This window comes from Ciona intestinalis, chromosome 9, assembly GCF_000224145.3.
Source record: "Ciona intestinalis chromosome 9, KH, whole genome shotgun sequence".
Taxonomy (NCBI): domain Eukaryota; kingdom Metazoa; phylum Chordata; class Ascidiacea; order Phlebobranchia; family Cionidae; genus Ciona; species Ciona intestinalis.
In genome coordinates this window covers 6,574,985-6,586,237 of record NC_020174.2, presented here as the reverse complement: position 1 = coordinate 6,586,237, position 11,253 = coordinate 6,574,985, and the positions used below count along the sequence as shown (strand labels likewise).

The 11,253-nt window shown below is 37.6% G+C and overlaps 3 protein-coding genes across 5 annotated transcripts in view; 2 read left to right on the top strand and 1 right to left on the bottom strand.

Moving 5' to 3' along the window:
• The first annotated feature begins 8 nt into the window (after positions 1-8).
• LOC108949751 (neural proliferation differentiation and control protein 1) lies at positions 9-2,587 on the top strand. 2 transcript variants are annotated; one of them, XM_018813249.2, is made up of 5 exons: positions 9-862; positions 1,281-1,374; positions 1,563-1,642; positions 1,858-1,969; positions 2,231-2,587. In XM_018813249.2, the coding sequence occupies exons 1-5, from the start codon at positions 831-833 to the stop codon at positions 2,330-2,332; spliced, it is 420 nt and encodes a 139-aa protein (XP_018668794.1). In that variant the 5' UTR covers positions 9-830; the 3' UTR covers positions 2,333-2,587. The 2 variants fall into 2 exon arrangements, with proteins under 2 accessions (XP_018668794.1, XP_018668793.1); XM_018813248.2 differs by having other exon boundaries at positions 1,858-1,973; positions 2,235-2,432.
• Positions 2,588-5,451: 2,864 nt separating this feature from the next.
• LOC100179651 (transmembrane protein 45B-like) lies at positions 5,452-8,876 on the top strand. Of its 2 annotated transcripts, none has more exons than XM_002127632.5 (7): positions 5,452-5,717; positions 5,898-6,021; positions 6,139-6,315; positions 6,537-6,668; positions 6,781-6,954; positions 8,242-8,363; positions 8,580-8,876. In XM_002127632.5, the coding sequence occupies exons 1-7, from the start codon at positions 5,557-5,559 to the stop codon at positions 8,620-8,622; spliced, it is 933 nt and encodes a 310-aa protein (XP_002127668.1). In that variant the 5' UTR covers positions 5,452-5,556; the 3' UTR covers positions 8,623-8,876. The 2 variants fall into 2 exon arrangements, with proteins under 2 accessions (XP_002127668.1, XP_018668988.1); XM_018813443.2 differs by having other exon boundaries at positions 5,517-5,717; positions 8,242-8,382.
• A 1,173-nt stretch (positions 8,877-10,049) lies between these two features.
• LOC100178086 overlaps positions 10,050-11,253 on the bottom strand; it is a 5,975-nt gene continuing 4,771 nt past the window's right edge. Inside the window, exon 9 of the mRNA XM_026835932.1 lies at positions 10,050-11,231. Within this exon, the coding sequence (XP_026691733.1) occupies positions 10,531-11,231 (701 nt within the window). The 3' untranslated portion in view covers positions 10,050-10,530. The remainder of the gene's footprint in view (positions 11,232-11,253) is intronic.

The following is an 11,253-nucleotide window of genomic DNA, read 5'->3' as shown; positions in this document are numbered from 1 at the left end:
TTACTACTGGGGGTATAATCAGAACCGATTTGAACACGCGGGGAAATTATACTGTGGGTATTATGTTGTATATGGTGATAAACCAACCTACAAGTGGTTAAACCACTTACTGGTTGGCCGAACCAACCATTGTTGGTGCTTCTACAAAATGTAAATGCCGGGGTCAATAGTTTACTCGAATAATTTGTTTCCAAGCAAATTGAATCAACGTCGTTTATTGATTATTGGCAACTCGAGTAAGTAGGAACGTGTTTATTTGGCGAGCACTCCATGATTTAAATATTTAACAAGGTTAGTTCGCCACAAACTCGGAGGTTCTATTTAACAATGTTGGTGCTTATTGGCGACTTTTTAAATTTATAATTTACTTGTGAGCGTTCATATTGGCTCATTACGTCACGTGATTGAGTGTTAACACGGAATACGTCATCAATCTATAATATTGTATAAATAGAAGTCGCGAATTAGCGTGACGTGGCTTTTATCGACCCACTGTGACGTACATGGTGGTTGCGTTTAACATGGGTCTGTTGGTGCAATACATGATGTATAAGCCACTACAATGTCGTGTTTAAACATTTATATTTCCCGCCATTAAGAAACAACTAAACTAAGGTAATGTTTTTTCAATGAGAAAGGTTTTTCTTTTCGCACACCTCCTAAAACCGTGTCAATCATAACGACAAACATTAAACACGCGAAAAACAAAGTCTTCAAAATCGTTTTTAACGCTCGGTCATCTTAGGCACAACAATGTGCTTGTTACGTCACAAAGGGTTTTGTATCGATCCAGCGATTCTTCTGTTTTGATCAACAATGGATACGCTTCAATGAACGGAGGTTTCCACCAATCAAAGGCGGGGTGAGCTGTAGGGGTTACGAACATAGAATGCACATAAATATTATATAACCTATGCGACTAACACACGACAAGCAACAGAACACGGTATATAATGCAAAGATAAAGTTAACTATAAGATGCCCACAGCTGATATAAACGTCAAAAACAGCGTTGGGTGTTATTATGATTTATTGTTTTTATACGTTGTGTTTATTGTTGTTTTAATTTCTATTGTCCTGTGTTAGGCACAAACCCACAAGGTAAACGCATGTTTGTACAGCAGATTAGACGCGCTAAAATTTTAACTTTATTTGTTTTAATAAATAATTTACTCAAAAACTTGGGAAACTGTTGTGATTTGAACAATATTTGTTTTTATAAAAATGTTTTAAACTTGATGCTACTTGTGGCAATTTATCAAATATCACTTTATGTAAAGAGCAATTAAAGTTAGCGGGTTGGCGAAGAAGACGGACTACCCGGCTTATGGCGTCACAGGGCCCAACCCTTTGCATGATCAAACGTTTGAACCGGTGAGTTGATGGGATAGATAGCTTATGTATGGCTGCGTGCACAATTAGTTGTTTAATCCTCCAACAATAAACACGACGATAATGGGTGCCAATATTCAACTTTATGCTACCGTATATGTATAACGCTGTGAGCTATTGAGTATTCGATTTAAATGTTGGCTTTTAATTCAAATAATTTTTCTGGACAGAAATGCGACGGAAATTTAAATAAAAGTGCCGAAGTGTTTCATTATAATCAAACAAAAAAGAAGATTAAAGCAACGAACAGGTTTGCGTAACTTCGTGGGTGATTTTATGTATGGCTGATAATTTAAACAACCCATTAGCGACCACCGGGTTGGAACAATTACCGTTTAAGGTCTTGTCCAAGGACACATACGCTCACAATGGTAGCACGTCATATGAAGTGTGTTATATAAAAATTAACAATAAACATAAATTATAACACGTTATACCAATACTCGACATGTAATATCTACTCAGCATACACAACCATACACACGATCATGAGCCGCATGGTGGCGCTGCGGAGATGAACGACGAAGAAACGAGTGATGGGGAATACACGGTGTATGAATGCAGTGGGTTCGCATCGGTGGGTTAATATGTTGGATTCATTATACGATGCCATACTCAATCACCTAGTATAGAAAATAAGTATAAATGGGGTGGGGGAAGACGGGACAATTTTAGCGCATACTATCTAAATACCCTGATCGTGTTTTAAACCATTAACAACGGTATATGGGAGTCGTGAGAAAACTGTTATATAATTGTTTGAATACTACCAAATGAGACAAGAGAATAGAATGAAAATGTGTCCCATCTCCCCCTACCATACCATGCATATACACAGGTAGTGGAAGGACCAATGGAGATCCACAATCCATTGTTTGAAGACACCTCGCATAAGCTTTCAACAAATGGGATGGTTATACCAGAGCAAGTTCGACCGTGAAAACGTATATTTATCATATCGTGATATTTATCATATCGTGATATTTATCATATCGTGATATTTATCATATCGTGATATTTATCATATCGTGATATTTATCATATCGTGATATTTATCATATCGTGATATTTATCATATCGTGATATTTATCATATCGTGATATTTATCATATCGTGATATTTATCATATCGTGATATTTATCATATCGTGATATTTATCATATCGTGATATTTATCATATCGTGATATTTATCATATCGTGATATTTATCATATCGTGATATTTATCATATCGTGATATTTATCATATCGTGATATTTATCATATCGTGATATTTATCATATCGTGATATTTATCATATCGTGATATTTATCATATCGTGATATTTATCATATCGTGATATTGATCATATCGTGATATTTATCATATCGTGATATCTATCATATCGTGATATTTATCATATCGTGATATCTATCATATCGTGATATCTATCATATCGTGATATTTATCATATCGTGATATTTATCATATCGTGATATTTATCATATCGTGATATTTATCATATCGTGATATTTATCATATCGTGATATTTATCATATCGTGATATTTATCATATCGTGATATTTATCATATCGTGATATTTATCATATCGTGATATTTATCATATCGTGATATTTATCATATCGTGATATTTATCATATCGTGATATTTATCATATCGTGATATTTATCATATCGTGATATTTATCATATCGTGATATTTATCATATCGTGATATTTATCATATCGTGATATTTATCATATCGTGATATTTATCATATCGTGATATTTATCATATCGTGATATTTATCATATCGTGATATTTATCATATCGTGATATTTATCATATCGTGATATTTATCATATCGTGATATTTATCATATCGTGATATTTATCATATCGTGATATTTATCATATCGTGATATTTATCATATCGTGATATTTATCATATCGTGATATTTATCATATCGTGATATTTATCATATCGTGATATTTATCATATCGTGATATTTATCATATCGTGATATTTATCATATCGTGATATTTATCATATCGTGATATTTATCATATCGTGATATTTATGTTTGTACATGGAGTTATAAACCAACCCACCGACGCCCTGTATACGAGATACGCCAACACTTTATACGCCAAGAAATGACAAACTAACTTCTTCCTTTTGTTTTATTTCATTTGTTCCAATTTTTTTTATTGAATGTGCAATTTAACATTTGTGGTGCGTTTGTGTTTTACTTGAATATAAAACTTCGAAGAAACAACCGAAGCATAAGATAGTTTAATGGAGAGCATGTTTTGCTGCAGCGATTAACTTTGCTCCGAGCATAGTTTCGTTGATTAGTTTATCTAAATTTAACTTAAACTTTTAGGTTTAGTTTGAAAAGATTGAATTGAATGAAGCGTTAAAATACAACCCACGACGATTTCTCGCGAACCCAGTTTACCAGTAAAATGGTTTTAAGCGATGTTGAAGTGTTTCAACTTATAGTTGGGTTTGTGACCACAGTTCAATTGATGTGTGAGGTGTCACTCTACCCAACGCTGTCACTGTAATTACCTCGACAGCGAGCATGACGTATAATGAATGGCATCCACGTGACCATAATGCCCAGTCATCGCCCAATTCATCGAACCGTTAGAAAGTTTTTTGAAACAAACCGACGTTGGCTAGCTGGGGAACCACCCGATTCTGTCCGTCAAATAAGTGACGTCATTTTCAAAGTTATTTTGCTGGCGATTTATTTGTTATTGTGCTTTACTGTTGTTTAAGTGTAAGTTGCGGGATTTCCAGCGGTAACGCAATAGTGATCATGCATGAAACTTCTTTTGGCACGCTATACATTCGAATGTTTAATTGTTTTAACTCGTAGTAACCCACGAAACCTCAACTGTCTAATAGATATTTTTGGTGACCACTTTTCAGTGCTAATCTTTTGATAAGGCATCCAGAACGAGTCCGAAAACTATAGGGTTCAGTCCAAGAGCACGCAACCTCGGAAATCAAAAAAACTACAACAACAAAACTATGATACCCTATAAGTGAGGCATAAGAGTAAACGTCGGAAATTATGCAGGAAATAACAGGCATAATATTACTTTTTTATTTGTTTATTTCACAGCTTGTTGAAACATGGACGTGTTGGAGGGAATGTAAATAAAAGCGATATGTTTGCTTGTAATATAAAGATGAGCTAAGACAGTGAGGCGATGGCTTCGTTAAGCGTTGGTTGGTTAATATACAAACCAAGACGCTAAACATGGGTTTGGTTCATTTGGCGAGTGGAAGGATCCGGTGGCAACTGTGTCAAAATATTTATTAACAGCCATGGTTGATGTTGTGGTAGGTATAGTTCACATGTCAGAAACATAAAGTTTAGTTTAGATGTATGTTCGCAATTATGTTAGGCGATCACATGTGAACCGCCGTTTAATGAATTGAGTTTCGGTTTGAAAATGTTGTATTTATATTAAAGTAAAATGAAAACAAACAGTCTCAACTTCCATTTCGTATTCACAATAATGGAGAATGGAAAGTAACCAGCAAGTCATGTTTGTGTTTCATACAAGCGGTTGGAAGGGGAATATCAGGTTTGTGCGGCAACCAAGGAAAAGAACAAATGGCAACTATTCACGGGATTCCAGATACGGTTAATAGGAGCGGTGAATTGCCAGCTATAATGTTTGTGTGGGTTGTTGTCGCGTTTGGTTTTTTATTATAAAGTGCCTGCTGATATTTCGTTTAGTGGGAAATATCGGCAATGTTTCATTAGCGATTAAAGTTTGATAGAAACGAACAAGAATTACAAACATGATTCTACGAAACTCGTTTACGCATGTAGAATGACGTAACGCCATGTGTAAATTGAATTCCTTGAACGTTCTAGGTATTTTAACCAACCAAGCAAGGCGTTAGAAGTTACGCTGTGGTGTTGCAACATTATCGATCAGTTACCCGATCATTTCTTACGGGGTTAATATTAAACCAAGGACCTTTATAGCGAAGTAATAATATAGACGCGTGTTCGATTTGCTTTACGATATTAAAGAAGGTTTAAATATAAGTTGCTTACAAGCGAAATGCGTTTTATCCTACTGCATATATAAAATAACGTATTATATATTTTTAAGGTGATCATAATAAGTGAATAAAGTAAACCCCAGGTATAACCATGGGAACATGGGAAGGACATATTTCGCCAGGGCTGGCGTTCTATTCATTCGGAATTGTGTTTTGTTTTCAATATTCGAAGCAACATTTGATGAAAGGTAGAATTGGAAAGAAGACGACAAACAAGATGGCGACCACATGGTTGGGGAAAGTGTGGCAGAGGTAAAATGTTTCTAAGCAACATGTCTGGCTACCGTTGCTGTGATTAAGTGTTATACGTTGCTCGTATTCTACGAAATTTACGAGCAATATAGAGACTAAATAATGTTTCTGTCCATTTAAATGCATCACTGACTGCTAAACAATTCATAATCCTTAATATCATTCCCATCATCACATCAGGTTAAGATTGGTTCCATTAGACGCCTTTATGAAGATATTGTACGGATTCGGGGCGGCGATGGCAGAACTTTTCTACCCCCCCGGAACCAATAAGCTGTACATGGTTTACCCGGATGGAACGTGGGTAAGATCGGGGAGTTGATAAGCTTATGCAAAACCTAGAAACTCCCGCTTTTGTACATTCTGTTACTTCTGCTAGCATGATGTAAATTAATCAGAATTTCAACCAATGTCTTCACAGGCGCATTTGAACGAATGGCAGCACTTCACGATGTATATGTCGTTCGCTGCAAGTGGAATCGTGGATATGTTAAGCATAAGATGCGCCAAGAAACGGCTGGTTTCGTTAGAGAAGGCAGCAGTCGCTGCAGCTTTCTATATCACAGCTTTGCTACTATTCTTTCATCGGCATGGAAAGGTATTTGTCAATATTTGCTCCGTTGTACAACGTAGGGTGTAAGTTTATGAACTACAATATGACTTTGTTAAGATAATGGGACAACTTTATACTGCGCTCAAGGTTTCATATGCTTTGCAACCGTATTGTTACTTGTACATAACTAGTGTGATCTCCTATAACAAGGCGTATGCAACCATTATAAACAACATGCTGTTATCCCCGCAACCGTTTACACCCAGCACGAGCTAGAAATGGACGCCCACACCCTCCTATTATATGCCAACTTATCTATGTGTGTTGTTCTAACTGCTGAGATATGGTGGCCGTTTGATCAACGGTTGATGTGGGCTCATACAGTATTAGTGATGCAGGTACGTATATGTTTATGTACAGTAGTATTGTAATGCTAACAACATATACATTTAAACCAAAATATGTTTTGCATCTATGTATTTCACATCAACCACGAATCTTTCATTACAGATGGGTAGTTGGCTTTTTAACCTCGCTTTCATTTTGTTTCCATTGAACGGGAAACACTGGGACCCCGATGACGGCAACAACCAGATGGTGTTACCAATTTTCTTCTGCTGGCATATCTTCTTTAACTGTTTTATACTTGCCCTTATATTTACAATGCAATATCTATGGATTAAGGTACGAGTGTATGCTATATGTACGTGTCCCTGTAACTCAGGAAATCGCATTCGTTGCCCTAATATAGCATTATTCCCCATGTATACACAAGTTTAGTTCAAAATCCGAAACTGCCAAAACAGCCTTTCAAATTCTACCTAATGCGCTTCTGTTTAAAATACCTCGAATATTTGTTACAGGCGTCTGTTTTGGAAGATTATACAATTAACACCTATATATCCCTAAATATGTAAATGCAACAAATTCACTCATGGTGTAACTTTGGTATTGTTTTGTGACATCACACAAATGTTATGTGACGTCACAGAGCATACGTGACCACTCTCACATATCCCGCCATTACCCAACCAATCAACATCGAGTACAAAGATCAAATATAACCACGTTTTTCACTGAACACTACTGCTTTATCTACCAAAACTATAATAATATTCCATATGAAGCTAACTTAGTGACTAACGGTGCTACTATTGAATGTTGTTAGCCAAGTAAATATTTATCAATCTATAAATAAATGTAAGTTTCAAACCGGTCACGATGCTTCTGTTCCAAGTTATCTTTATTTATAACTTGGAGTGCATATACATTGTACAACCATGTATCATACACACGAGGTAAAGTATATAAATACCGTAGTTTTAAAATCATAAAACACTTCCTGCGTATAGATGTTCCAACCAAGGTTGCATATCCAAAGTAAACACGTATCTATCTGCTGTAGATATTCACTACAAATAGGCACCAATATAAATTGTTAATTATCACAACGACACTTTTTAAAACGTCAATATTTTACCCCGGCCAACTATACACATTCAATCGACCGTAAGCTTAAACTTTTGCGCGTAATTTCATTGTGTTTATACGTATATGTTACTATATAAGAAATACATGAAACAAGTTTATTATTAATTTGTTGTTATCGCAAAACATACATAAAATTGTATGATATACTTTGTACGCGATGAGTAGTTTGGGCCAAAGTTCACGAAACATTTTAACCATGACGCGGTTGGGGTTAGTTTGAACCGACGTCCCATATAGGAGTGGTGGGCGACCCACCGTATTATCTTGGTGAATGTAAATATTTAAACACGTTTGGCAACATTAGCTTGACCAATATTAATCCAAACATTATCTTTTGTTTGTGAGGATACGGAGTGTGGAGAAAGTCACCCGGCTTGTTTTATCTAACGGATGACAAATAGATAAATTTAACGTTTTCACCGCAAAGTGCCGACCATGCAGACGATCAATATACTTATATTAAGAACCTTTGTGTTACAGGTGCGGCATAGAAAAACTTATCAAAACATGGACGAAACCGAGTTGAATTGTTGCGTCTTTGAGGGTTCGAATGAGAACCTACTCCCTACGACATCTAGCGGCGATGATGAAAACGACTTAAGGTTGTAAAGTATTTGCGCTGTAAGTTTAATTCAAATAATTGACCGAATTTGCATGAAAAATAAACATATCAAGAATTAAAGTGGTTACGTCCCAAATTGTTAATTACGCAATCATCCTTATACAACCAATATTTAATATCCTTATTATATGCAGTCATGGCCTGCTAAAAATATACACACCACCCAATACACAACTACAATGTTTACGAATCTCAGGTTCAGCAGCGAAACAACCCCGTTTCTCAACACTTGCGCGTAAATATATATCCACACACTATATGCAACTGTTGGGCGATGACAATCATACTTTAACGCTCTGTGTTCAAACCACTGGACCATTATATTTGTAAATATGTTTCATTCATCCGACCGTACATATGACGTATATTTGCTGTAATTTTATCGGTTTAATTCGTTTACTAACGGTTTTTATTTTACAAGAATTTTTAAAATAAAATCTAGTAGATGTAGTAATATTGGAACTTTATAAAAAAAGAAAATGTGAAAAAATACGAAAAGAAAAATAATTGTCAGTGTAAGAAAAGTTTAGGAAAAATATAGTACGAAAGAAGAATAAACAATCTTCACAAAGCATCAGTTTCTTAACACGGCACCAGTGACAACGTTACCCGACCCTATAGGATTCTGATGAAGCTGAAACTCGGTCCAATAATGCTTGTTAGCTCGAGGTTTTGCGTAGATTCGGTCGTTTATAACACCAGCCCTGCCAGGGTGAAAACGATCGCCGAATGAATATTTAGTGGCGGGAACAGCGGTTTGGTACAACTCTACCGGCCAATATTTAAATCCGTTCATGGCGTGAACATAAAATGCTGTCGGTTTTTTGCTCCACGCAGATTTTGAACGATTCTTGGTCGACTTTTTTTGGTTTGGTTTTTCCAGCTTACCTTGATCCGCAACGGTCCAAACGTTAGGTTTGAACCATTCCGTTGTTTCAACTTTAACACCTGTTGTATTTTGCGCAACAGACGAACCAACACCACGCGTCTTGGCTTCGTTGCCGCCAAAGTTACGTTTGACTTGAGTGCTTCGAAACTTCTCTGGGTTCGGATGTTTCTTGATCTTGGGGAGAACAATGGGGGAACCGAAGTCTCCCCCCCATGAATATAAACCCTCAGTGTTCCTCATCCTTGCCGATACATCATGTATGGTGGATGAAAACCTCTTACCATGCCAAGCCTCCATTTTATCCAACCATCGTAAATACGTCAACACGGCAGGCAGTTGAGGAACAGGCATGTTTAATTTCTCATGCAAACTTCTTACATTACGTAATGCTCGGTTACAATCCAACTTGTTGGCGGTTCTTGAATATTTTTCCCTGTCAAGAATATTTCCGCTTTGTTTCCCCGCATTCTTATGCGCCATAATTACAACAGCCCAGCAGCACACTTGTTAATGATCTGTCAACTAATCCAATCCAGTTTAAACCGGGTGAGTGTCACGACAGCCAGCACTCCAAACCTCTCCAGTAATTCTTTCCTTTCTTTCCCAGCCTTGAATGGAAAGACGAGCCGCCGCCGACAAAGGTTCCGCTGGATAATGACTCCATAGCTTTGTTTGTCGCTGTAGGATCATATTTTATAAATGTTGCAAATACTTTATACTCACTGCCTTACATAATGAAAAAAACATAAACGACCTTTCGCGCATAAGGTTCCAACATTCTTGTACAAAATGCTAAATTTATTATATAAGAATAGAAAGCAACATTCGTAAAACAAGTTACAGCAAGTGTTTCTACAAATAAATAAATATAATTACAAGAAAGTATAATAAGAATACAGTATTGTCACAATAATATGAACGTAACTTAATACACCAGTCGACGAACCGTGGGGTTATGTGAACAAAATAGAACACGGTTTCAATTAACACACTGCTTTGGTACAAGCGTTGGCACGAATGCGAATGTAATGAATGTTGACGCTTGTTAAGAAACACAATGTAAACAATATGGTGTTGAACGAAGTTGGTTGAAATAGGAAATATATTTCACATTAAAAAGATTTCAAACAAGATATGCAACTTTATAATGAAGAAAGGAGGTTTAAGGAACGACAACTATCGAGTTATATTAAACGAATATAAAAAAATATTAAAGGAACAATATTGATGTAAAAATCCCCACCAAACACAAGCATTGCTACGTTAGAGCATCTAACCGAGTGAGTGAAACATCGTTGTAAAGATTCCCGGAAGTATCCATTCCTCCGAATATAACAAGCACTGGTAAAGTATCGCTCTCCGCTAGGGTGAGCTCACAAGCAAGTCGTTCGCCAATCTGTGCCACACCATCGTTGCCGCGGGTTACCACACCATCGTTGCCGCGGGTTACCACACCATCGTTGCCGCGGGTTACCACACCATCGTTGCCACGGGGTTCCACACCATCGTTGCCACGGGGTTCCACACCATCGTTGCCACGGGTTTCCACACCATCGTTGCCACGGGTTTCCACACCATCGTTGCCACGGGTTTCCACACCATCGTTGCCGCGGGTTACCACACCATCGTTGCCGCGGGTTTCCACACCATCGTTGCCGCGGGTTTCCACACCATCGTTGCCGCGGGTTACCACACCATCGTTGCCGCGGGTTACCACACCATCGTTGCCGCGGGTTACCACACCATCGTTGCCGCGGGTTACCACACCATCGTTGCCACGGGTTTCCACACCATCGTTGCCACGGGTTTCCACACCATCGTTGCCACGGGTTACCACACCATCGTTGCCACGGGTTTCCACACCATCGTTGCCACGGGTTACCACACCATCGTTGCCGCGGGTTTCCACACCATCGTTGCCGCGGGTTTCCACACCATCGTTGCCGCGGGTTACCACACCATCGTTGCCACGGGTTACCAC

Coding starts and splice junctions, on each gene's coding strand:
- LOC108949751 (XM_018813249.2), top strand. CDS start 831: ATGAACGGAGGTTTCCACCAATCAAAGGCGGG. Junction 1,643..1,857: donor AAGATTAAAGCAACGAACAG/GTTTGCGTAACT, acceptor ATATCTACTCAG/CATACACAACCATACACACG. Junction 1,970..2,230: donor AATGCAGTGGGTTCGCATCG/GTGGGTTAATAT, acceptor GCATATACACAG/GTAGTGGAAGGACCAATGGA.
- LOC100179651 (XM_002127632.5), top strand. CDS start 5,557: ATGGGAACATGGGAAGGACATATTTCGCCAGGGCTGGCGTTCTATTCA. Junction 5,718..5,897: donor TTGGGGAAAGTGTGGCAGAG/GTAAAATGTTTC, acceptor TCATCACATCAG/GTTAAGATTGGTTCCATTAG. Junction 6,022..6,138: donor TTTACCCGGATGGAACGTGG/GTAAGATCGGGG, acceptor ATGTCTTCACAG/GCGCATTTGAACGAATGGCA.